Source organism: Piliocolobus tephrosceles, chromosome 8 (genome assembly GCF_002776525.5).
Source record: "Piliocolobus tephrosceles isolate RC106 chromosome 8, ASM277652v3, whole genome shotgun sequence".
Lineage (NCBI taxonomy): Eukaryota > Metazoa > Chordata > Mammalia > Primates > Cercopithecidae > Piliocolobus > Piliocolobus tephrosceles.
This window is the reverse complement of record NC_045441.1, coordinates 36,310,829-36,338,389: the sequence shown is the minus strand read 5'-3', so window position 1 is coordinate 36,338,389 and position 27,561 is coordinate 36,310,829. Positions and strand designations below refer to the sequence as shown.

At 41.2% G+C, this 27,561-nt stretch overlaps 1 protein-coding gene across 1 annotated transcript in view; it reads left to right on the top strand.

Moving 5' to 3' along the window:
• PKD1L1 (polycystin 1 like 1, transient receptor potential channel interacting) overlaps positions 1 to 27,561 on the top strand; it is a 180,940-nt gene that overhangs the window by 14,026 nt on the left and 139,353 nt on the right. The window contains 8 exon segments of the mRNA XM_023226405.2: positions 362 to 482; positions 1,343 to 1,560; positions 3,137 to 3,466; positions 15,586 to 15,752; positions 23,233 to 23,406; positions 25,838 to 25,957; positions 26,495 to 26,663; positions 27,188 to 27,427. Of these exon segments, the coding sequence (XP_023082173.2) occupies positions 362 to 482; positions 1,343 to 1,560; positions 3,137 to 3,466; positions 15,586 to 15,752; positions 23,233 to 23,406; positions 25,838 to 25,957; positions 26,495 to 26,663; positions 27,188 to 27,427 (1,539 nt within the window).

Genomic DNA, 27,561 nt, shown 5'->3' with positions numbered 1-27,561 from the left:
CAGCCGAGTCCAGGCCCCACGGGGCAGACAGAGCACACTTTGTACGTGACTCGCCCCTTTGGGTGAACTGTCTGAAGCAGAGTCCTAAGTGGGCGTGGATTTTAGTCAATGGTTTAATAAGCTTTACTCTACCTAAGACTTCTCACTCGAGTGCCTGCAGCAGCCCCGCTGGTTTGGCTTCTAACCACATCATATCCCCATGGTCAGCCTGGGCCTGACTCCCAGGAATGGGCCTGTGATCACAGCGAGGGAATTTCCAGCAAAGCTTGGGGAACGGCATGATTCGTAATCAAATAAGCCAGATACATGACTGAAACATGACTGGGTTTCCTTTTCTTTCTGCGCTTTCCTTCCCATACAGAATTCCCCGCAAACCTTCCATTATAATCGTGAGGGCCTGGAGCAGTGGTGGCCCCAGGTTCCATCACAGGCGGCTGTGTGCCACTGGGACCACGGACAGCACATTCTCTGGCCTTCTCCAGGTTGGTATCTAACCCCTGCCATTGAATTTCATCAGAAAGCTGCTGGTGAGCATCTGGGAGACTCATCCGTACATAGGCGGCCTCAGAGTTTGTCAGTGAACCATATTTTGCCTTTCTAAGTCATTTGGACACTGCTCAGGCAGTTTGAAGGCATCACTAAAATTTGTCACCACAGTAAGGGAAAATAGACTTTACATTTTTGCTGTCTATAAGAGCGCCATCTCTCAGCTGACAACCTTACAGAGTTATAGATGACCTTATGAAGTTGCTAATTTTCTATTGGCTTAGCTGAGGGATAACACGAACTTCCAATACTAAGCAACCCTGAAATTCCTGATCAAACATGTCTCATATTTGTGCGATCTCAGCTCACTGCAAGCTCTGCCTTCCGGGTTTATGCCATTCTCTTACCTCAACCTCCCGAGTAGCTGGGACTACAGGTGCCTGCCACCTCGCCCGGCTAATTTTTTGGATTTTTAGTAGAGACGGGATTTCACCGTGTTAGCCAGGATGGTCTTGATCTCCTGACCATGTGATCCACCCGCCTGTGTGTATTTTTAACGGGACATGCACAGCACACTGGGAGAGGAAAAAAAAAAAAACATGGGAGCATGAGAATTGGCCATGGAGCTGGTGCCAGCCGGGCGCTTTCTTGGCTAGCATGCTGGAAAGTGTGAGTCCTACCACTCATGACATAGCACCAACGCATGGAGCCAACGTGTGGTCGCCCACCCAAATAGCAGAGACCTCAGCAGCAGTGGGGCTCTTTATTAAATTGGCTTTTTGAGTGTGGAGGACATCAACTACTGATGCCGGATGAGGCCATTCAATAAATCCTGAGCTGTTCTTAAACTTTTAAGGTCCAGGGCACCTCTTCTGCAGCAGCTCCCTGCAGCCTGAAGATGGAGGCTTCCTGCTGTGTCCTGAGACTGCTGTGCTGTGCGGAGGATACGGCCACGGGGCTGCTTCCTGGGACTGCCACGATGGAGACCCCCTCCAAGGTGGCCAGACCCACTCAGACCAGCTCCCAGTGAGTACCCCTGTAGCCGATTTCCCATTTTCCCACTTCTCCCAGAAGGTAAGGTGAAGGAGGTGTGGAGGCCAGCATCACTTCTCCATCCCCAGTCTGGAGCCATCCGTGCCCAGTCGTTGGTGATTTTAGTATCTTCGTTGTTTGCTTTAATTATCGTTGCAGTTAAGTCCGGTGACTTTCAAGTTACGATGGTGTAAACGTAATTGGCCACTGTTTGCCATCAGGGATCCATGTCACTTGGTTGCCTTTATGTTTCCTATCAATCACATACTGAGACTGAGGCTTTGTCTGACTGTGTATATTTTTTGTTGTTGTTGTTGTTTTGACAGAGTCTCACTCTGTCACCCAAGCTGGAGTGAAGTGGCACAATCTCTCTTCACTGCAACCTCCGCCTCCCGGGTTCAAGTGATTCTCCTGCCTCAGCCTCCTGAGTAGCTGGGACTACAGGCGTATGCCATCACACCTGGCTACTTTTTGCATTTTTAGTAGAGATGGGGTTTCACCATGTTGGCCAGACTGGTCTTGATCTCTTGACCTCGTGATCCACCCACCTCGGCCTCCCAAAGTGCTGGGATTACAGGCGTGAGCCACTGTGCCCGGCTGACTGTGTATTTTTTTTTTTTTTTTTTTGAGACAGAGTCTTGCTCCATCACCCAGGCTGGAGTGCAGTGGTGCGATCTCAGCTCACGGCAAGCTCTGCCTTCCGGGTTTATGCCATTGTCTTGCCTCAACCTCCCAAGTAGCTGGGACTATACAGGTGCCCGCCACCACGCCCGGCTAATTTTTTGGATTTTTAGTAGAGATGGGATTTCACCGTGTTAGCCAGGATGGTCTCGATCTCCTGACCCTGTGATCCACCCGCCTGTGTGTATTTTTAATGGGACATGCACAGCACACTGGGAGAGGAAAAAAAAAACCATGGGAGCATGAGAATTGGCCATTAAGATACTTAAGCCATTTCTACCTCCATGATCTTCCTTTTCCTGCTTTCTTTAATCTTTTGTTTATGCCACATAATGGTACCAATACCATATGCTTTACTCAAGACCAGCTTTTAATACATATATGATGATCATGAAAGTCCTGTGTGATTGGAAGCTGAGACGAGTATCCTAGACTATTCCCAACTCCCCAACCGATTTGCAGCACAAGGAGCTAGGGAGAAATGTAGAAAGGATGGCACCCACCCTCACGGGGAGCTTTTCGCAAAAACACAGGAAGTAGTGACTTGTGGGAGATACCATCTTTCATGTCCATTAAATCAGTGATGAGAGAAACTCTACCTTTTACTATTAGTAATGTAGCTAGAACAGTGACTCCCAAATTTTTGCTGAACTCAGATTCACCTGGGGGCTTGCTGTCCCCACCCCAGTTTCTGACCCAGTGGGTCTGGGGTGGGTGAAGAATTTGCATGTCTCACAAGTGCTCAGGTGATACCGATGCTGCTGGCCATGGGACCCTGCTCTGAGAACCAGTGGAAGTGAAGCCTTTCATCAGGTTTCTCAGACTTGGCTTCTAGCTAGTTGGACCCACGCCAGACTGCTTGGTTTCTGCCTTCCCAACCCACCTGGTGATGTGGTCCACTGTCATGAAATTTGAAGCCTCTCCCTCTCTCCCACAGCTCCCACAGCCTTCCACCCGGCACTCCTCGCACCTCCAGCTTCATGGCATTGCAGTCTGGTTCTGAGATCCTCTATCCCCCTACTCAGCATCCTCCTGTGGCCATCCTAGCTCAAAATTCTGAAAACTCCATGAACCCTGTTCTCGATTGCTCCCTGGAAATGGAAGCTTGGGCACCTCCAAATCTGGGATTCCGTGTTCATATGGCTTCTGGAGAGGCTCTCTGTCTGATGATGGATTTTGGGGACAGCTCTGGGGTTGAAATGAGGCTACACAACATGTCTGAGGCAATGGCGGTGACTGCCTACCATCAGTACTCAAAAGGTAAGGTGCACAGTGTCCTTTTCAGGAGCCTGGGAAGAAGATCCTGAGCTAGGAGACCCAAGAGGCAGTGTTGGGAATAGAAAGAAACCACATTCCATTTCTCTGGACTCAGCCAAGCTTCCTGGCTCTAAGAATAGTAGTTCAGTGGTGCACTGCGGATGTAGGTGGGTTTGTGCACTGTGTTTTGCACTGTGACCAACTCTACATACTTTATCGCATTTAATCTTTCCACCTGCCTTGTAAGGTAGGGGTGGCGAGGCTGAGGGATTTGTCCTGAGGTCCCGAAGCTAATGTACTGGCACTTCATCCTACACAGAAGCAGAATTCTAAAAATAATAACTATTGAAAAATTACTTCAAGTACATGAACACACATATACACACACACAGTGTTGTATATGAATTCTTTTGCACTAAAATTTCCAACATTTTGTAGTCTCAACCAAAGTAAGAAAAAAATTCTTTACATTCCAATGTTGGACCCGTTCTACTCAGATAACTACTAAACCCCTAGAGATGATGATTAGGGGTGGAGGGTGAGTGGAGAGTTCTGATACTTTTCCACTTATGGATCAGATTTAATTTTTTCTTTTTTTTTCTTTCTTTCGTTATTTCTTCCTTTTTTTTTTTCTGAGACAAAGTCTTGTTCTGTTGCCCAGGCTGGAGTGCAGTGGCCCAATCTCAGCTCACTGCAATCTCCACCTCCTGGGTTCAAGGGATCCTCCCACCTCAGCCTCCCAAGTAGCTGGGATTACAGGTGTGCACCACCATGCCCAGCTAATTTTTTGTACTTTTAGTAGAGATGGGGTTTCACTCTGTTGGCCTAGCTGTTCTCAAACTCCTGACCTCAAGAGATCTGCCTGTGTGGGCCTCCCAAAGTGCTGGTATGAGCCACTGCACCTTCACGCCCCCCCTTTTTTTAAAAATTACTTTTTGAACATGTACATTCTCATGGTGTAAACTCCCACATTCTAGAAAGATATATAGTAAAAAGTCCTTTTCTATTGACCCACAGTCAACTACTGCCTTCTACTTCTTATTTCTTTTATGTGTATAAGCAAGTATAAATGTTGTTTCCCCTCCTTTCCACAAATGGAAGTATACCATGCACATGTCCCACTCCTTGCTCACTTAAATGCATATCCATATCTAGACAGGCTCCCCTCTCTACACAGAAAGGGCTTCCCTGGTTTTTGGTGTAGTTGCTGAGTAGTCTATTAATTTAATGGACCAAATCTACTCAGCTATTTCTTTTTATGGGTGGACATTGAAATTGTTTCTGATCTTTCAGTATTGCAAACAACATTGCAGTGAATAATTACATGTGTATGTCATTTAATGGAAAGGCAAGATTATTGCCTCAAATGCTATGTGCATCTGTAATTGATAGTTATTGCTAAATTGCTTTTAATTAGGACTCTTGTCCGGTTTACATTCCTGTGAACAATGTAGAGATCAATATGATAGGTAAAAACAGTATCTTTCTGAAGTATTAAAATTTGCATTTTATTAGGTTCATCCTTGTCAGCTGCCAGTATATGACCATATTCAACCAAATAGAGCACTTTCACAGTTCCATCTAATATGGGGTTTCAATGAGCTCTTTTAGTTAGTAGGAAAATTTGTCTGTTTAGTATATATTGCAAATTTTTATTTTTCAATTTGTCATTTGTGTTTTGGTTTTACTTATAGTTTTTTTTTCTTTTCATGTAGGAATTTTTAACTTTTATTAAGTATACTTTATCAACCCTTTATTTTATGGTTTCTGAGTTTTATGTCGTAGTTAGAAATTCTTTCCTTACTCTAAGTTTATGGAACAATTCTGTCATGGTTTCCCCTAGAGTTTTTATTATTCTGTCTTCTCATTTAAATACTGAATGCGTTTGAATACATATCCTGGCATAAAGCCTGCATTATAGATTCCATTTGACTGTTTCCTGAATGGCCACCCATTTGGCTCAGCGTCATTTGCTGGAAGATTCGGTTGCCACACTGATGGGGCGTGCTCCCTCTACCTATGTTGGCTTCCTCTCTGCCCTTAGGCGGTTTGCTGGCATCCCTTGTCACTCATCTTCTCTAGCATGGCCACCCATTCGGCTCGGCGTCATTTGCTGGAATTCATTTGCCACACTGATGGGGTGTGCTGCCTGTACCAACGCTGGGTTCGTCTCTGCCCTCAGGCGATTTGCTGGTGGCTCCCCTTGTCACTCATCTTCTTTAGCATTATTCTTGCCATTTTTGCTTGTTTATTTTTCCACATGAACTTTAGACTCACACTGACTAGTATAAAAATATCTTATTGGTATTTTTATTTAAATCATCTGTTGATGACGAATCAAACTAAGTAAAATTTTTGAATAGATTTGTTCTGAGCCAAATATGAGTGACCATGGCCTGAGGCACAGTCTCAAGAGGTCCTAAGAACTTGTGCCCAAGGTAGTCATGCTATAGCTTAGTTTTATACATTTTAGGGAGATGTAAGACATCAATCAATACATTTAAGATATACATTGGTTCTGTCCAGAAAGGTGGGACAGCTCAAAGATGGGGGTGGGAGGAGGCTTCCGGGTCATAGGTGGATACAAAGATTTTCTGATTGGCAGTTGGTTGAAAGAGTTAAGTTATTATCTAAAGACCTGGAATCAATAGAAAGGAGTGTCTGGGTGAAAATAAGGGGTGGTGAAGACCAAAGTTTTATCATGCAGACAAAGCCTCCAGGTAGCAGCCTTCAGAGAGAATATATTGTAAATGTTTCTTATCAACCTTTACAAGGTGCCAGATTGAGTTAATTCTGTCCTGGATCAGGAAAAGATCTGGAAAGGTAAGGGAATTCTCTGCAGAACATAGATTTTCTCTGAACTCCTGGCCTCAAGTGATCCTACAGCCTCAGCCTAACAAAGTGTTGGGATTACAGGCATTAACCACTGTGCTGGGCCTGAACTTTTCTTTTTATGGAATTTACATGTTTCTTGTATGATATTTTATTTTTTGCACTATTGTATTATAAAAGGGATATTTTTTTCCATTTTGTCCCCAAACTGGTTGTCATTGGTGTATAGAAAAGCTGCTACTATTTGCTGTTGATTTTGGGTCCTCCTCTCTTCATAGGATGATTTCAAAGTATCAAATATATTTTGGGTTAAAATAATTTGATTTCGGCTGGGCACAGTGGCTCACACCTGTAATCCCAGCACTTTGGGAGGCTGAGGTGGGCGGATCACGAGGTCAGGAGATCAAGACCATCTCGGCTAACACAGTGAAACCCCATCTCTACTAAAAAAGACAAAAAAATTAGCTGAGCGTGGTGGTGGGTGCCTGTAGTCCCAGCTACTCGGGAGGCTGAGGTGGGAGAATGGTGTGAACCCAGGAGGTGGAGCTTGCAGTGAGCGGAGATCATGCCACTGCACTCCAGCCTAGGCAACAGAGCGAGACTCCATCTCAAAATAATAATAATAATATTAATAATTTGATTTCTTTCATGGTCTGCTATCTGTCATGTTGGTATCTTATTGCTACAGAAAGTCTGTTTTGTCATTCTTAAGGCCTCTGTTTAAATGTTAATGCTGGTCAATTGTGCCTGAATTCCAAAGGGAGGAGGGTACTATGGGGCATGTCTGAATGTCTGACCCTCCCTTCCCATTATGGCCTGAACTCATTTTTCAGGTTCACTTGGGAATGCTCTTAGCCAGAAGGAGGGGTCCATTCAGTAGGCTGGAGGGCTTAGAATTTTATTTTTCATTTACAAATGTTTAACATATAAATTAATTTATGTAGAGCCTTTATATTTAAGAGTCTACCCCTGCATGAACTGCCCTGTTCCTGTCCATTTTTCTGTGCATCTTTCTTTAAAAGTATTTTAAACATTTCTGTTTTTTCTTTTATTTTCTGTTTTAATAGAGACAGGAGTCTCACTGTATTGACCAGGCTGGTCATGAACTCCTGGCCTCAAGTGACCCTACAGCCTCAGCCTCCCAAAGTGTTGGGATTACAGGCATGAACCACTGTGCCCAGCCTGAGCATTTCTTTATATAGAATCATGTTTCTTGTATGATATTTTATTTTTTGTACTATTGTATTATAAAAGGGATATTTTTTCCATTTTTTTCCCATTTTGTCCCCAAACTGGTTGTCATCTGTATATAGAAAAGCTGCTGCTATTTTCTGTTGATTTTAGGTCCTCTTCTCTTTCACTTAATTCTCATGTTGTTTATAGTTATCTTGAAGTGTATTCTTTAGTGTTTTCCAGCTATGTAAACATATTATGAATGGTGATTATCAACCTCTCATTTCCAGATTGACCCCTCCAGTTGCTTTCTCTTGTTTAATTACAATGGCTGATACTGTCAGAACAGTGTTAAATGAGATAGATGATGATGGGCATGTCAGTCTCAAGATCCTTTCAGTGTTTTTGAACTGCCTTTGCAGAATTATAAGTAATGAGAGATATCTAGCATGATTGACTCCATCTTGCTTCTAAATTCACAAACTAAATATTTTTCTTGCTTATTGTAATGCAGAGGCCAATATAACTATGAGAAGGATTTGGTTTATCATTAAACTTGGAGGCAAAGGAAACTGGCACCCTCCTTGTCTGAAGATTAAAGCCATATTCATAAGGCAAGGTTAAAATTATGATAGGGGTTTGGACTTTGCTAATGAGTAGGCATTAAACCATAATCTGCCATTGCTTAGTTTGTGTTTCTATAGGTTAGGTTGTCTATTGCCCCAGAGTCATGTAACTGAGGGTTGCAAAATGTGTAACTTTCCCAACTACTCCTATAGCTAACATCACTATTGTGAAACCTAAAGATATGGTCTTTGAGATATTTTTTAGATTTAGCATCTCAGTAGACCAAGACATACTATCTAGTTCTAAGACTACCCCCTCACATCCCTGCCAAGGAACTAACTCAGCTGCACAAAGACAGTTTGAGATGGCTCCTGTGATTTCTTCCCAATTGTTCAGCCAATCATTTGTTCCAGTTTCCCAGAACCCTGCTGGGCAAGTACTTTTTAAAAAGTACTTTTACAAAACCCCAGCCTCCAAATTCTGGGGGAGACAGGTTTGAGAACTTTCTCCCTGTTCTCCTTGCTCGGCGGGCCTGTGATTAATTATTACATTCTTTGCTGCAACACCTGCTGGTCTCATTAGTCTTTTTTTTCAGGGCAGTGGGAAAGAAGAACCCATCAGGCTGTGACATTTTTCCATTAAACTAGATACTAGATTTTTGACAGATATAATTTATCATGTAAAGGAAGTTTTCATCTTTTCCTCTCTTAATGAAGACTTAAAGAAAATAAGAGTTGTTGATTTTGTTAAATTCTCTCCAGCATCTGTGAAGCTGATTTTATAACTTTTTTCTTTGCTTCTTTAGAACTCCAAATCTCATGTGTTATATTAGCCAGTATCTTACTGACTCATTCTTGAATTCCTGGGGGTGGAAAACACTTGATTTTGATGAATTACTTTTTTATTATGCTATTGCATTCAGTTTTCTAACATATTGTTCATGGTTCTTCCTCATAAATGGTGTTGGCTTCTAGTCATTGATTTTATTTATTTATTTTTATTACTTTTTTCTTTTGCCAGAGTAGGCACAGATTTATTGGAGACAATTCACAGAGTGGGAGCAGGCTTGAGCAAGTGGCTGCTCAAGAGCCCCCTCAATTAGCATTGGTTTTTTTTGGTTTTTTTTAAATTTATTTCCATAGGTTATTGGAGAATGGGTGGTGTTTGGTTACATGAGTAAGTTCTACAGTGGTGATCTCTGAGATTTTGGTGCAACCATCACCTGAGCCATATACACTGCACCCTATTAGTAGTCTTTTTATCTCTCACCCACTTCCACCCTTTCCCCCTGAGTCCCCAAAGTCCATGTGTCATTCTTATTCCTTAGCATCCTCATAGCTTAGCTCCCACTTATGAGTGAGAACATATAATGTTTGGTTTTCCATTCGTAAGTTACTTCACTTAGAATAATAATCTCCAATCTCATCCAGGTCGCTGTGAATGCCATTTCTTCATTCCTCTTATGGCTTAGTAGTATTTCATTTTACATATATATATATCACAGTTTCTTTATCCACTGATTGATTGATTGGTATTTGGGTTGGTTCCATGTTTTTACAATTACAAATTGTGCTGCTATAAACATGCATGTGCAAGTATCCTTTTCGTATAATGACTTCTTTTCCAATGGGTCGATACCCAGTAGTGGGATTGCTGGATCAAATGGTAGTTCTACTTTTAATTCTTTAAGGAATCTCCACACTGTTTTCCATAGTGGTTTACATTCCCACCAGCAGTATAGAAGTGTTCCCTGTTCACTGCATCCACACCAACATCTACTATTTTTTGATTTTTTGATTATAGCCATTGTTGCAGGAGTAAAGTGGTATCACGTTGCAGTTTTGATTTGCATTTCCCTGATCATTAGTGATGTTGAGCATTTTTCATATGTTTGCTGACCATTTGTGTATATATATATATATTTTTTGAGAATTGTCTATTCATGTCCTTAGCCCATTTTTTGATGGGATTGTTGATTTGTTTGAATTCATTGTAGATACTGGATATTAGTCCTTTGTCAGATGTATAGATTGTGAAGATTTTTTCCCATTCTATGGGTTGTCTGTTTACTCTGCTGAATGTTTCTTTTGCCATGCAAAATCTCTTTAGTTTAATTAACTACCAACAATTTACCTTTGTTGTTATTGCATTTGCTTTTGGGTTCTTGGTCATGAAATCCTTACCTAAGCCAATGTCTAGAAGGATTTTTCCAATGTTATCTTCTAGAATTTTTATAGTTTCAGGTCTTAGATTCAAGTCCTTAATCCATCTTGAGTTGATTTTTGTATAAGGTGAGAGATGAGGATCCAGTTTCATTCTCCTACATGTGGTTAGCCAATTATCCCAGCACCATTTGTTGAAAAGAGTGTCCTTTCCCCACTTTATGTTTTTGTTTGCTTTGTTGCAGATCAGTTGGCTGTAAGTGCTTGGATTTATTTCTGGGATCACTATTCTGTTCCATTGGTCTATGTGCTTATTTTTATACCAATACCATGCTGTTTTGGTGACTATGGCTTCATAATATAATTTGAAGTCAGGTAATATGATGCCTCCAGATTTGTTTTTTGCTTAGTCTTGCTTTGGCCGTGCAGGCTCTTTTTTGGTTCCATATGAATTTTAGAATTTTTTTTTCTAATTCTGTGAAGATGGTGGTGGTATTTTGATGGGGATTCCATTGAATTTGTAGATTGCTTTTGGCAGTATGGTCATTTGCACAATATTGATTCTACCCATCCATGAGCATGGGATGTGTTTCCATTTGTTTGTGTCATCCATGATTTTTTTCAGCACTGTTTTGTAGTTTTCCTTGTAAATGTCTTTCACCTCCTTGGTTAGGTATATTCCTACGTGGTTTTGTTTTTGTTTTTTGTTTTTTTGCAGGTATTTTAAAAGGGGTTGAGTTCTTGATTTGATTCTCAGCTTGATCTCTGTTGATGTATAGAAGACCTACTGATTTGTGTACATTAGTTATGTATCCAGAAACTTAGCTGAATTCTTTGATCAGTTCTAGGTGCTTTTTGGATGATTCTTTAGGGTTTTCTAGATATATGATCATATCATCAGAAAACAGTGACAGTTTGAATTCCTCTTTACTGATTTGGATGCCCTTTATTCCTTTCTCTTGATTGCTCTGGCTAGGACTTCCAGTACTATGTTGAAGAGGAGTGGTGAGAGCAGGCATCCTTGTCTTGTTCCAGTTCTCAGAGGGAATGCTTTCGACTTTTTCCCATTCAGTGTTAGGTTGGCTGTGGGTTTGTTATAGCTGGCTTTTATTATATTGAGGTATGTCTCTTGTATGCCAATTTTGCTCAGAGTTTTAATCATAAAGGAATGCTGGATTTTGCTGAATGCTTTTTCTGCATCTATTGAGATGACCACGTGATTTTTGTTTTTAATTCTGTTTATATGGTATATCACATTTATTGACTTGAGTATGTTAAACCATACCTGCATCCCTCGTATGAAACCCACTCGATTATGGTGGATTGTCTTTTTGATATGTTGGATTTGGTTAGCTAGTATTTTAAGGATTTCAGCATCTATGTTCATCAGGGATATAGGTCTGTAGTTTTCTTTTTTGGTTATGTCCTTTCCTGGTTTTGGTATTAGGGTGATACTGGCTTCATAAAATGATTTAGGGAGGGTTTCCTCTTTCTCTGTCTTGTGGAATGGTGTTAATAGGATTGGTACCAATTATTTAAATGTCTGGTAGAATTCTCCTGTGAATTCGTCTGGACCTGGGGTTTTTTTGTTGGTAATTTTTAAATTACCATTTCAATCTCACTGCTTGTTATTGGTCTGTTCGTGGTATCTAATTCCTCCCTGACTTAAGCTAGGAGGGTTATATCTTTCCAGGAATTTAACCATCTCTTCTAGGTTTTCTAGTTTATGTGTGTAAAGGGGTTCATTAAGTAGCCTTGAATGATCTTTTGTATTTCTGTGGTGTCAGTTGTAGTATCTCCTGTTTTGTTTCTTATTGAGCTTATTTGGATTTTCTCTCTTCTTTTTTTTGGTTAATCTTGCTAATGGTCTATCAATTTTATTTATTTTTTCAAAGAACCAGCTTTTTATTTTATTTATTTTTTTGTATTTTTTGTTTGTTTCAGTTTCATTTAGTTCTGCTCTTATCTTGGTTATTTCCTTTCTTCTGCTGGGTTTGTCTTTGGTTTGTTCTTGTTTCTCCAGTTACTTGAGGTATGACCTTAGATTACCTGTTTGTGCTCTGTCAGACTTTTTGATGTAGGCATTTAGGGCTATGAAATTTCCTCTTAGCACCACCTTTGCTGTGTCCCAGAGGTTTTGATACGTTGTGTCACTATTGTGGTTCAGTTTGAAGAATTTTTAAATTTCCATCTTTATTTCATTTTTGACCCAGTGATCACTCAGGAGCAGGTTATTCAACTTCCATGCATTTGCATGATTTTGAAGGTTCCTTTTGGGGTTGATTTCCAGTTTTATTCCACTGTGGTTGAGAGAGTGCTTGATACAACTTCAATTTTCTTAAATTTATTGAGGCTTGTTTTGTGGCCTATCATATGGTGTATCTTGGAGAAAGTTCCATGCACTATTGAATAGAATGTATATTCTGTGTATGTTGGATGGAATGTTCTCTACATATCTGTTAAGTCCATTTGTTCCAGGGTATAGTTTAAATCCATTGGGTTTTTTTTGTTTTGTTTTGTTTTGTCGACTTTCTGTCTTGATGACCTGTCTAGTGCTGTCAGTGGAGTATTGAAGTCCCCTACTATTATTGTGTTGCTGTCTATCTCATTTCTTAGGTCTATTAGTAATTATTTTATCAATTTGGGATTTCCAGTGTTAGGAGCATATATGTTTAGGATTGTGATATTTTCCTGTTGGACAAGGCATTTTATCATTATGTAATGTCCTTCTTTATCTCTTTTAACTGCTGTTGCTTTAAAGTTTGTTTTGTTTGATATGAGAATAGCTACTCCTGCTCGCTTTTGGTGTTTGCTCACATGAAATGTCTTTTTCACCACTTTACCTTAAGTTTGTGCGAGTCCTTATGTGTTAGGCGAGTCTCTTGAAGGCAGCAGATAGTTGGTTGGTGAATTCTTATCCATTCTGCTATTCTGTATCCTTTAAGTGGAGCATTTAGGTCATTTACATTCAACATTAGCATTGAGATGTGAGGTACCATTCCATTCATTATGCTATTTGTTGCCTGTATACCTTCGTTATTGGTTGTTTGTTTTTTAAATTGTAGTTTTGTTTTATAGGTCCTGTGAGATTTATGCTTTAAAGAGGTTCTGTTTTGATGTGTTTCCAGGACTTGTTTCAAGATTTGGAGCTCCTTTTAGCAGTTCTTATAGTGGTAGCTTGGTAGTAGCAAATTCTGTCAGCATTTGTTTGTCTGAAAAAGACTGTATCTTTCCTTCATGTATGAAGCTTAGTTTTGCTAGATACAAAATTCTTGTCTGATAATTGTTTCGTTTGAAGAGACTGACCAAACCCTTCCAGCTTATAGGGTTTCTGCTGAGAAGTCCGCTGCTAATCTGATGGGTTTTCCTTTATAGGTTACCTGGTGCTTTTGTCTCACAGCTCTTAAGATTCTTTCCTTCATCTTAACTTTAGATAACTCGATGACAATGTGCCTAGGCAATGATCTTTTTGTGATGAATTTCCCAGGTATTCTTTGTGCTTCTTATATTTGGATGTCTGGGTCTCTAGCAAAGCTGGGGAAGTTTATTCCCCTCATTTATTGCCCCAGATATGTTTTCTAAACTTAGATTTCTCTTCTTCCTCAGGAACACCAATTATTCTTAGGTTTGGTCATTTAACATAATCCCAGACTTCTTGGAGGCTTAGTTCTTATTTTCTTACTCTTTTTTCTTTGTCTTTGTTGGATTGGGTTAATTCAAAGACCTTGTCTTTGAGCTCTGAATTTCTTTCTTTTACTTGTTCAATTCTATTGCTGAGACTTTTCAGAGCATTTTGCATTTCTATAGGTGTGTCCATTGTTTCCTGAAGTTTTGATTATTTTTATTTTTTTAATTTTTTTTATTTATGCTATCTATTTCCTGGAGTATTTCTCCCTTCTTATATCATTTTTTGGATTTCCTTACACTGAGCTTTGCCTTTCTCTGGTGCCTCCCTGATAATAACTAACCTCCTGTATTCTTTTTAAGGTAAATTGGGAATTTCTTCTTGATTTGAGTTCCTTGCTGGTGAGCTAGTATGATTTTTTGGAGGTGTTAAAGAACCTTATTTTGTCCTATTACCAGAGTTGGTTTTCTAGTTCCTTCTCATTTGGGTAGGCTCTGTCAGAGGGAAGGTCTAGGGCTGAAGGCTGTTGTTCAGATTCTTTTGTCCTATGGGGTGTTCCCTTGATGTAGTACTCTCCCCCTTTTCCTATGGATGTGGCTTCCTGAGAACTGAGCTGTAGTAATTATGGCTCTTCTGGATCTAGCCACCCAGCCAGTCTACCAGGTTCCAGGCTGGTACTGGGGGTTGTCTGCACAGAGTACTGTGATGTGAACCATTTGTGAGTCTCTCAGTCATGTATACCAGCACAGTATTTGGGGTGTCTCCTGGGTCCTGCAGGAGCAATCCACTTATTTCAGGGAGTCTGTGGGTCCTCTCAGCTTTCCTGATTTATTCCTGCAGTCATTCTGAAGCAAAAATTCACTATGTGAGCCTCCACACACTCCTCTGTCCATCCAAGTTGGAGCTGCAATCTAATCCTTTCTCCCGTCCACTGTGATCCCCCCTTCATTTATTTATTTATAAAAAGTGGACTAAGACACCTAAATCTTAGAACCCAAGTTCCAATTAATGAATAGGTCAACCCTAGAAAGAACTCAGAAGGTAACAGCAAGACCTATTATTCTAAATGCCAAAATCCTTAAAGGCATTTGCAAATGCATTTGAAAAATAGTCCAGTTTTCCTGTTGCCTCATTACAGTTTTTCTCCTCAACGACAGGTAGGTAGATAGGTACTAGATCACCTTCAAATGACTGGTGCAGAACAATTTCTAGTCGTTGATTTTTGTGCAATAGTTTTGGTCTTTGATATCAGTGCTATGTGAAAGTTTTCTTTGTCTTTTATTTGTCCTGAAACAGTTTGAATAGCATCGGAAATATATATTCTACTTTGGAGAATTTCCTTTTTAACCCTCTGGGACTGGTACTTTCTTCTTACTGCCGTTGGAGTAGCTCATTGACACCTTCCTCTATTTCTTCTATGGAAATTCATCTGTTAAGAATTTCCATTTCTCCACTAGGTAGTTCTTTCAAGTTATTTTTTCTTGTATAATTATCTATTTAATCCAGGTTTTAACATTTATTTGCATAGAAGTGAGCAAAATAGGCTCTTATAATTCTTTTATTTTAATTGGTATCTGTATTTTCTTCTATCATTTTTATTTTATTTTGTTTCATTTCTTTTTTTTTCCTTAATTGGTTGGGTAAATTTTCATTAGTTTATTTAAAGAACTAACTTTCTTAGTTTCTTAACTAGATTTTGTTTATTCCACATTTTCCCCTAGTTTATTAATTTCCACTTTTATCTTTATTTTCCTCTTTTTGCTTTTATAGTATTTTTTTTCTTCTTTTACATTTTCAGTTGGACATTTCCACCTACAAAGAAGCAGAGACAAAAAACATGACTTTAAAAGTTTACTTGTGCCAAAGTGAAAACAGCTGCCAGGAAGACTCAGACCCCAGTAACCTTGGATATGAGCTTATTTCTGCCTTTGTCACAAGTATGTTTTTAAAAGCAAAAAGACACCACAAGGAGTGGGCTGATATAAAGCTGTTTGTCAGGAATTTTCATTGGTTTACAGAGATGACATTGATTAGTGATTGGCTATACACTGTATGGGCTATGGTGTTCTGTGTGTGGCATTGTTAGGTTAATTTATAGCCACTCATCGGATAGCTAGCAGTTTCAAGACAGGATTCCTTAGCCCAAGGAGGGAAGTGGTATGTGATTGCTGTCTCATTCCCACGCGCCTCTGGGGACTGATCATTTAGAGGAGGTTTGCATTCCTCAGATAAAAGCTTCTTTTCTTTCTCAGATGCTAAATTAGTTATTATTTACATTTAAATTTTTCACATGCCATATGGCCTCTTTGTGAACTGCTTTCATTATTAATTTCTAGTTTTAATGTAGCATGATAAGCAAATCTTTTTCTCTGCTATTTTAACTTTTTTTTAAGCCTGGTGTTGTCTTTATGGCTTAAAATGTGGTCAGTGTTAGGAATAAAAATCCGTGGCTGCTCAGGAGGTTACAGGGAGTTGCAGCCCCGTGTCCCTCCTATACAGTGAGCGTGAGCTGGCTCCAGGTATCTGCTATCTGCTGAGTCCCTTTGCTCACCCTCTTCTGTGGTCCTCATAACCACACCCCACCCTCCAGTGGGAAAGGCTGATGAGGGAGAGGAGATGTTGGCGGGTAGAAAATGGAGAAAGAACGAGGGAGGAAGGGCAGAGAAAGGAAAACAGATGGAGAAGGAGGGAAAGAGAGAGGCAAACATTGGGTAAGATGAGGTCGAGGATCAGGGTTCTCGGTGATCCTCCCACATGGCTGGCCCTCTGTCCTGAGTAGGAAAACATAACCCCCGTTTTACCCTTTTCACTGGAAATCCCAATTCCTTGAACAACCCAGGTGGCCCAAGCCTCTTCCTTTGTGTCTTCTGCCCTGTCTTGCCTATGGAGGCCCCTGCAGCATGCACATCACTCCCACCTCATCACACAGCCTCTCACAATTTGGGAGATTCTTTCATTTGCCACCTTTTGGAATCACTGTCCTAGATGTTTCTCTACAATGGACTTGGCTTTGCTGTGTGAATCATTCTGATCATTCTTATTTGAGATACGTGAGTTTAGTGATTTTGACTTTATTGAAATGACAGATGTTTGCCGTATTTTACATTATGGGCCCTGTGTACATTTTAAAATACATTTCATTAAATAGTCTTTTCTTTCTTTTATATGTTCATCTGAGTTAGCTTTCTGATACTTGAAAGGTTTGTGCCTTGTTTTAGTTGACCCCTTTTATTTATAAAATGTCCTTATCCTTCTGTTTCTTTAGAGTATTCATTCATTAGCTACCATTAGCAATTATGAAATTAGCATATTCCCCATCTTCCTCTTCCCCTCTCTTCTTTATCACCAGTTTTAGTCATTTTTTTCTCTTATGTATGCTTTCACCTTTCTTAGTTGCTTTGTTGAATCTTCATGTCTTTTGATTTCCAGCAATTACTTATGAGACAATCTGCATTATTCCACAGCTCCCACCTCTTCTTCTCTTCCCTCGCCCAAATTTGGTTTATTGTATGATTTCTACATTGTCAGAACATGAAATATTTACCCTTTTTTCCTACCACCTATGTATTAGTTTGTTCTTGCATTGCTATAAATAAATACCTGACACCGGATAATTTATAAAGAAAAGAGATTTAATTGGCTCACAGTTCTGCAGACTGTATAGGAAGCATTGATGTGGGCATCTGCTCAGCTTCTGGGGAAGCCTCAGGAAACTTACAATCATGGCAGAAAGCTAACAGGGAATACACACATTACATGGCCGGAATAAGAGCAAGAGAGGGGGGAGGTGCCACACACTTTTAAAAGACCAGATCTCATGAGAACTCACTCATTATCATGAGGACAGTACCAAGTGGCAGGTATTGGGGGTGACACTAAACCATTTATGAGAAATCTGCCACCATCATCCAATCACCTCCCACCTCCTCACTGCCAATGCTGAAGGCCCAACTTTCTTCTTTCTTTTTTTTTTGTATCATATTTATTTATTTATATATTTATTTATTTAGAGACAGAGTCTTGCTCTGTCGCCCAGGCTGTAGTGCAGTGGCCGGATCTCAGCTCAATGCAAGCTCCGCCTCCCGGGTTTACGCCATTCTCCTGCCCCAGCCTCCCCAGTAGCTGGGACTACAGGTGCCTGCCACCTCGCCCGGCTAGTTTTTTGTATTTTTTTAGTAGAGACGGGGTTTCACCGTGTTAGCCAGGATGGTCTCTATCTCCTGACCTTGTGATCTGCCCGTCTCGGCCTCCCAAAGTGCTGGGATTACAGGCTTGAGCCACCGCGCCCGGCCAGCCCAACTTTCAATACTGGGGAATGCAATTTGACATGAGATTTGGTGTGGGCACAGATCCAAACCATATCAGCCTGCTTCCCAACATTAGTCTTACTTCTGGTTCAGTTCTTGCTCGGCTTTTATTTGGCATAGTGTTCCTCTTTGGCTGTCTGAAGTTTGCCCTCTAGTAGATTTTATAGGAAGATTCATGGAATAAGCTTCCTCTAAGTTCCCACATATTCAAAACTGTTGCAGCCATTATATTGGAATGACAGTGTGCTGACTCTGGACTCCTTGGTCACATGTTCTTTTCCTGGGGAATCTGGTTATCTTTCCATTCTGTTCTCTCCTGTAACTGTGGTTCTCCAACTGTGGCCCAGCAGCATCATGACCACCTGAGACTGGCTTAGAATACAGACTCTCAGGCCCACTGCAGACCTGCTGAATCAGAAATTCAGCTGGTGGCCCCAACACTCTGTGTCTGAAGAAGCCTCCCTGAAATTCTCCATTCTGTCTTTCTTATTTGTGGTGATTCCAAGGTCAGCCTTCTTTTCCCCCCACAACGATTGATGTTTTTCTGTGATTGTCAAGAGAATTCTTTTCTTTTCTTTTCTTTTTGAGACACAGTCTCACTCTGTTGCCCAGGCTGGTGTACAGTGGCACGATCTTGGCTCACTGAAACCTCCTGGGTTCAAGCGATTCTCATGCCTCAGCCTCTCAAGTAGCTAGGATTACAGGCATACACTACCACGCCTGACTGAATTTTGTATTTTTAGAAGAGATGGCATTTCACCATGTTGGCCAGGCTGGGCTCAAACTCCTGACCTCAAGTGGTGCATGCACCTCGGCCTTCCAGAGTGCTAGGATCACAGTTGTGAGCCACCGCGCCCAGCCGGTAATTATTTCTTTATTTGCAACTCCAGCAGCTTTGCCAGGACGTGTCTAAGTGCTAGCCACTCTGGGTCACCTTTCTTCAGCACATGGTGTACCTTTTAATGTGTCCTTTGTTTCAGGAAAGATTTCTTGAATTAGATCTTTACATTGTTTCTATTCCAATATGTCAGCTTTCTTTTTGGGAGACTGGCATACATCTATTAGTTCTTTTTTGTCTTTTCAAATCTTTTTTGGTTTTCCTTTTTCATCTAGCCTGCTCTCCTTGTATTTTCCTCTGCATGCCTTCTTTTGTGTTCCGCACTTTCCATTCTCCATTATACTCTGAAATGTTGACTTTGTTTCCTTCATTTCTGCTCTCTGGTCTTGCATCTCAGAAGATAATGATTCCTCAAGTTGTTCAATCCTGTTCTTGTGTACAGTGTTTTTCTGATAAATTATCTTAAGCTACTATGAGTATTTGGAATTTCCCCTCTTGACTCTTGTAGTATCTTGTATGTACCGAATGGTATTTTCTCCCTTTATCCTTCCCTCCCTTCTTCTTTCCTGCCTTTCTTCCTTTCTTCCTTTCTTTCTTTTTTCTTCCAGCATTACTCATAATTTAAAGAGTTGCAATTTTTCTGAACTAACTGCAGGTGGAGTGTGTGTGTCTATGTGTGTGTTGCGTACACACGTATGTATGTTGATATTCACAGCCACTGAGTCCTTTGGCAACTGAGTTCTCACTTTAGGACGTTTTCTATTTTCTTCCTTCAGTATGGTTCCTGCTCATACATGCTTGATATTTGCCGCTTTTAGCAGTTTTTGCATCTATTTTGTATTCTGAACATGCTAGCTACCTCTTAGTTTCACTAAACAAAAAGAGAAAGAGTTTTTATTTTTATTCACTGTTTTCTTTTTTGTTTTTGGATTAACTCCTAGAAGGTTAAGTGGAAGGCTAACTATATCTCTATTTCACATCAGGACTTGCTCTATTATAATAATTTTAAGCATCTGCAACTTTGATACATATTCATTGGTTTCTTTTGTTGCTTTATGAATGAAGTAAGGAGTTGGTATTTGTATTAGGCCATTCTCCAATTGCTATAAAGAAATACTTCAAACTGGGTAATTTGTAAAGAAAAGAAGCTTAATTGGCTCATGGTTCTGCAGGCTTTACAGGAAGTGTGGTGCCGACGTTTGCTCAGCTTCTGGGGAGGCCACAGTGAAAGCAGGAATGAGAGAGAGAGCGTGAGATGTCACACACTTTTAAACAGCCAGATCTCAAGAGAAGTCACTCACTGTCGCAAGGACAGTACCAAAGGATGGTACGAAACCATTCATGAGAAATCCACACCCGTCATCCAGTCACCTCCCACCAAGCTCTACCTCCAACTTGGGGTATTACAATTTGACACATGAGATTAGGGAGAGGTAAACACCCAAACTATATCAGTATTACATCTTCTATCAGGGGTTAAGTCTAAAGTCAACTTGAGGCTAGGCACGATGGTTCATGCCTGTAATCCCAGCACTTTGGGAGGCTGAGGTGGATCACCTGAGGTCAAGAGTTCGAGACCAGCTTGGCCAACATGGTGAAATCCTGTCTCTACTAAAAATACAAAATAATAATAATAATAATCAACTAGGTGTGGTGGCGGACACCTGTAATCTGAGCTACTTGGGAAGGTGAGGCAGGAGAATTGCTTGAACTTGGGAGGCGGAGGTCACAGTGAGCTGAGATCATGCCACTGCACTCCAGCCTGGGCGACAGAGTGAAACTCCATCTCAAAAAAAGTCAACTTGACAGTAAGATATGCCTGGCTGGGCGTGGTGGCTCATGCTTGTAATCCCAGCGCTTTGGGAGGCCAAGGCGGGTGGATCACAAAGTCAGGAGATGAAGACCATCCTGGCTAACACAGTGAAACCCCGTCTCTACTAAAAATACAAAAACAAAATTAGCCAGGCATGGTGGAAGGCACCTGTAGTCCCAGCTACTCAGGAGGCTGAGGGAGGAGAATGGCGTGAACCCAGGAGGCGGAGCTTGCAGTGAGCTGATATCACGCCACTGCACTTTAGCCTGGGTGACAGAGCGAGACTCCGTTTCAAAAAAAAAAAAAAAGAAAGAAAGAAAGTAAGAAATAAGATGTATGCCTAACATTTGGTCACAAAGATTTCCAATGCCAAATTCCACTGAGTCCATGGAGTGTATTCTTAACTATTACATAAACTGCCTTTTCTAACTTGTGGTCATGAAATCTGCCTTTTGACATGAAACAACACATAGCACACTCTTAGTTAAGTTCTGGTTCCTGTGAATGGGATGACCTGCATGGATGTCTATTTCACTTTCTACTTGTCAAAAAATTCATGTGCAAAGTTATTTTGGACACAGTTATGAGAAGCAGTATTGTAAGAAAATTGGAATAAAGTTATGAATGGTGTCTCAACATTTGAGATATAGCTTCCAAGATGAAAATACAATTTGGGAAAGTGTACCTTTCCTTAACATGTAGATTTCTTCTACATGTTAATCTGAGTTGTGCTTAAAGTAGGATACCCTTCTCTCTGGCCTCTGCTTATCACAGTATATTCCCAAATCCTCCTGCATGCTACCATGTTCACTATTCTTCCCCGGAGATAGACTTTTACTCTTTAAAATCACTCCCTTTTTTCTTCTTATTATGCTGCTAGTAGATCCACATATTATTCCATATAATTTGGATGCAGCAAGTGAAGAGAGAAATGACTGTCTTAATTCCTATGAAAGCATTGCATACTCTAGGCCTAGAGCACATTGTTTAACCTTTCGAGCTTCAGCATTCCATTCTGTAAACTTGATTGGTCCTTTGATAAACATATATTGTGTATGTCCTAAGTGTTCTGTGATGAGGTTTGGGGACAAGAAAGACAGAGAATGTAGTGAATCTGAAAGGGAAGCCCAGCCCACGTTCCATGGTCAGATGCCAGGTGAAGCCAGTGATTCTGCCTGGGTCATTCAAAGAGGCTCATGGTAGGCGCAAGTTGGCCAGATGGAGGCACAAAGAAGGATGTTGTAAACTGAGAGAAGACTGTGCATAGGGGCATCTTTGTGGTGGAGACTGGCCATATGAGCAGTGGAGGCTGGTTCTGTGTGGCTGATGAGTCAGGTGTGGGCCTGGTGGAGTCAAGGATGAGTGATTGGGACCAGCTCAGGTGAAGGGGAAGGGCTCAGCTACAAATTTGCTCCTGTGACACATTAGGAATCACTTCTCATTTTCCAAGCTGGGGAATGACATGATCAAATGTACAGTTTAAGAATATTGTATAGGGAGTTGAGATTAGAGAATTACTAATATCTTTCCAGTTCAGTGGAATTGTATCAGTAGTATCAGTAGTCTATTGGTGTGTTAACAAGCCACCCTAAACTTAGTGCCTTAAAACACCATCCTGTATTGGGCTCCCAGTTCTGCTGGGAGTTCTTCAGGTCTGAGCTGGTCTTAGAGGGGCTCACTCATAGGTCTGCAGCCAGCTGCCAATCAGCCAGGTGGCTCTTCTCCTGGAGGTGACTGACCCTCGGCTGGGGCCATGGAGGGACTCAGTCATGTGTCTCTCATCCTTCAGCAGACTAGGTCAGGCTATTCACATGGCAATGACAGGGTCCCAATGACAATGACAGAGGTCCCAAGACAAGAAAGAGAGGGCAAGCCCCAATGTGCAAGCACTTTGAAAATCCATTGGCCACATGATTAGCACTGATTTGAGGGGTGAAGCTATAGGCTTCACCATTTAATGAGAGGAACCACAGAGTCATATTACAGTTATATTGTAAGTATGTGAAAACGGGTAAGGGTTTGGGGCCATTTTTGTCATCCACCATCATAGTTATTTGATATATTCCCATTTGGCTGTTTAAGTATTATTTGTCTAGCTGTGGGATAACCAGTATCTATTTTCATCCTTATGAATATTTCCTACTGCACAGGATTGGAAACATAATTCTCAAGGCCCAGGGGAAAATGAAAATGCAGGACCCCTTGCTGAAAATAATTATGAAGAATTTCAAGATAAAAGAGCATTAAATCACTCACATACTCCATTGCTTGTGGGGCTCTGTGCAACTGTATGAGTCACATGCCCGTGAAATGATCCTGCTGCTATAAGAGATAAGAAAAATCACCTTTCCTGCATCAGTTCCCCTATTAGTCACCCCATTATGACCATTCTGCAAATGTTAACTGTTATGCCTGTTATTAAAAATTCATCAAATGTCCATTCTTTCTTATTTTTCCAGAAGAAGTCTATATGCTCAAGGCTGTTATTTATAATGAGTTTCATGGAACCAAAGTGGAGCTTGGGCCTTATTATGTGGAGATTGGCCGTGAGGCCGTGTCTGCGTTCATGAACTCCAGCAGTGTCCATGAGGATGAAGTGCTTGTCTTTACTGACTCCCAAGTGAATCAGAAAAGTAAGACCTATATCTGGATTCTGAGCAAGCACCCCTCAGTTATAAACGAAGCAGGGCGTCTCTGCTTTACTTATATTGTTCAGGTTATAGCAGTTCTAAATTCGATACAACATCCTTCATTCATTCTTCCCTAATTCAGAAAACATGTCTTGCAGAATACTGTGTTCTAGGGGAACATGAAGATAAAGTCATACAAAGTCTTCATCTCAAGGAATCTATTATCTTAGTGAAAACATTAAGATATGCATAGAAGCAGGATGAGACAGGATATTAAAAATGCTTAGGAAGGAACATGGCTAAGGGGCTGGGAGATTTTAGGAGACAGAAACTTTATCTAACTGTGGGGACAGGGTATATCTGAAGTGGGAGCTGGCAGGCATGATAAGCCTTGCAGCACGGGCTGGAGGGACATTTTGGTCAAACAGCAAGGCCTTGAGCTAAACACAGAACTGAGAAAGAATCCAGTGCTCGCTGAGTGTGCCAGGTGCACACTGATGCATTGATGAAAAACAAAATATCCATTCCACCTTATCCACTGCTAATACCTCACTCGTATCACCCCACTTTATCCGCACAGCTACCTGTAAGGGAGGTATTCCCTTCATGTCAGTTTTGTAGAGGGAGGGGCCGGAAGCTCAGAGGTCAGTGGGGGTGGAAATGGGGAACTCCAGCCAATTACTGTAAAGAAAAGAGTCCCTACACTTTACAACAGAGCAAATGGGGAGCCAGCCAGTGGCACTCCCAAAGTGCAGCCTACGTGGATGGGATGATGGGGTCACATTTCCCAGAAACAGGAGAAAGGGGGATCCAATGGAGGGATGAGTCCCAGTGAACTCATCCATGTAAGAATTCTTTCCAACTGTTCCACACAGTGGCTGTACCTGTTTACAATTAGACTAGTGAGAAACTCTCCATCCAAGAAGTTATGACATACATATGGAAGGATTTTTTTAACCTGTTTGCATACCCTAACTAGCCAGTCGGTCATTCATATTGACTTGTCTTATCTAATCCTGAATAAATAAGCAGCACGTCTAGCCAGTGCAAGAGCACAATTCTTGTAAATCTCCAGTGGTTCCCCGCCAGGATTTAGAATAGGAAGGTCCAAGTTTGCATCCAGCCCTACAGATTCATAATAGGGTATTCTTGTGCAAATCTGTAAACTGTATCTTTTTCTTTAATACTTTTGATTATCAGATTGAGCTCAGAATTAATTTTCAGACATAGTTAATGAGACCATGTGATATTTATTTATCATATGATATCTATTTTTAGTCATATGATATTTATTTTTCAAAAACTCTGATGTATTGATGGACAGAATATTCATTCCACTTTATCTCTGTTATAAACAAATATTTTCTCTTTATAAAGAGAAGAACAGTAGTAATAATAAATAACCCTCCTTTCTCCTTTTTTTTTTTTTTTTTTTTTTTGAGACAGAGTCTTGCTTTGTCGCCCAGGCTGGAGTGCAGTGGCGTGATCTCGGCTCACTGCGAGCTCCGCCTCCCGGGTTCACGCCATTCTCCTGCCTCAGCCTCCCAAGTAGCTGGGACTACAGGTGCCTGCCACCATGCCCAGCTAATTTTTTGTATTTTTGGTAGAGACTGAGTTTCACCATGTTAGCCAGGATGGTTTCGATCTCCTGACTTTGTGATCTGACTGCCTTGGCCTCTCAAAGTGCTGGGATTACAGGCGTGAGCCACCATGACCGGCCAAGTAACCCTCCTGTCTTAATATCCTTTTATGATAAATAAGTTGCTCTAAATCTTCCTAGACATCACAGTACTCTTTCAGAATCTGATTCAGTGTTTGGTATCCACCTCCGTATGTATGTACATACATATGTACATGCATGTGTGGTATGTATGTAGGGGGTATGTGGTGTGGTATGTGTGTACATGTGGTGCATATATGTATGGTGCATATGCTGTGTATAGTGTGTATATGGTATGTATGTGTGTATATGCTATTTGTGTGATATGTGTATGGTGTGTGTACATGTATATATACATATGTACACAATCTTACATCTTATAGGACTTAAATTCATGAGGCTTATCTTTAGACCTCTATTTAAGAACTCCTGTGAAGTGAAGACTACTTAGTGTACACATTGAGAAATACTTTAAAAACAAGGCCATCTATCAAAGTAATTGACGTATTTCAAAGGAATTAACATATTTAATACCATGTAGGGAGTTCTCAAATAGAGAAAATATACAAAGAAAATTTTAATGACAGAAATTCTGTGATTAAGTTTATGTTTCCCAGGTATGTCTGATTTCAGAGCACACGCTTAGAATTTTGAAATTTATTGAGATTCAAAGAGGGAAAGTTAAAAATGAAAAATACTGACTGTGTGTTGTGTGATAAAAGTGAATTAATTTTAAGACTTTTTCTCTTATCTCCTTTTTTTTTCTCATTTTAGGCACTGTTGTTATACATCATTTTCCATCTATTCCTTCATATAACGTGTCCTTTATTTCTCAGACTCAAGTGGATGACAGCCAGGCTTGGCACAGCATGACTGTCTGGTATAGGATGCAATGTATGTCTTTGTTTTAATTCCAGATTTAACAAAAACCTCTCTCGCTTAACAAAAACCTCCCTTGCGCGGTCAGCTGGGATTAGGAAAGCCGTAGGCAGCACCACGTTTTGCTATCAGCTCTGCCCAAGAGCACCATTTGTCCTTGGACAGGTTCTTTGTTCATCTGCTGTTTGTTCTGGGACTTTTCTGAAACCACAGGCATTAAGGCTCCCATCTGAAGGAATGGGAAGGTGGGTTATCAGGACTATTATCTGCCAGCTCCATGTGCCACACCCTTTCTAGCAGACTCCCAAGAGGACTTGGCCCTATGGCCTCAGGAGCTCCTCCTGTGCAAGCACTTTGGGGCCTTTGAACCAGGGCCAGCGCTGCCTACCGTGTGCCCATAGCTGCATCCTTGCCTCCAACCTGCACGTGTATCAGAGCTTCCTCACCATCACTCAAGCCCATGACCAAGTGGGAAAGTAGAGGCACTAGTTTCTCTGGAGATTCCAGCCCTCCTATGTTGACATAGCTACGCCTTCCTTTCTTTTGCCACAGCCGTCTCTGTCTACACAAATGGAACTGTGTTTGCCACAGACACAGACATTACATTTACAGCTGTTACCAAGGAAACAATACCCCTGGAATTTGAGTGGTATTTTGGAGAGGATCCACCAGTGAGGACCACTTCCAGAAGCATTAAAAAAAGACTCAGCATCCCCCAATGGTCAGTAAAAGTAGCAGTCCTGCTGAGTAGCTGTACCACAGCCTATACTCAGTCTGAAGATCACCATGCCGCTACTGAAGGCATCTTATGGCTGTTGCATTTGTATTACAATGGGCGCCTAGGTCCTTCTGTGAAGCAAACTCAACGTAAGATTTAGGGGAAGATTTAGTTCATTTCTCTTCAGCTTGAACTAAGGGAAACGGTGTAGGGCTTTGAAGCAGACAGTTCTAGGTTCGAATTCTATCTCAGCCACCCATATGACCTAAGAAATTCCTCATCTAAGAAAGGGCAATGATGCTTACCCCTACTGCTCTGAGAAATGAATTAAATAATGAAGAGGGGGTAGTCAAAAATATCAACCCCCTTCTCCTCAATAAGATGAAAATCACTGGATACTTTGGTAGTTCTTACAAATTAAATGCTGCTTCCCCCTCCCCCGCCTTCCTCTTGAAGTATGGCAGATGGTTTCTCTAGATCTGACCCTGTTCTTGTCTTGCCATCTGCCTCCTTTCCCCATCCTGCAGGTATCATGTGATGGTTAAGGCTTCCAACAGGATCAGCAGTGTGGTCTCTGAGCCCCACGTCATCAGGGTGCAGAAGAAAATTGTGGCCAATCGGCTCATGTCCCCCTCCTCAGCTCTGGTAAATGCCAGTGTGGCCTTTGAGTGCAGGATCAACTTCGGCACCGATGTTGCCTACCTGTGGGACTTTGGGGACGGCACCGTCAGCCTGGGGAGCAGCTCCAGCAGCCACGTCTACAGTAGGTGAGCCACTGCAAGGCAGCAGAGTGCTCTCTACAGACAGCGCGGGAATCAGAGTCTTAAGGCATCAGCAGCTGGGTTCCACATAGAGACTTGCCTGTCAGTCAGCATACATGACAGATGATTACACAGAGACA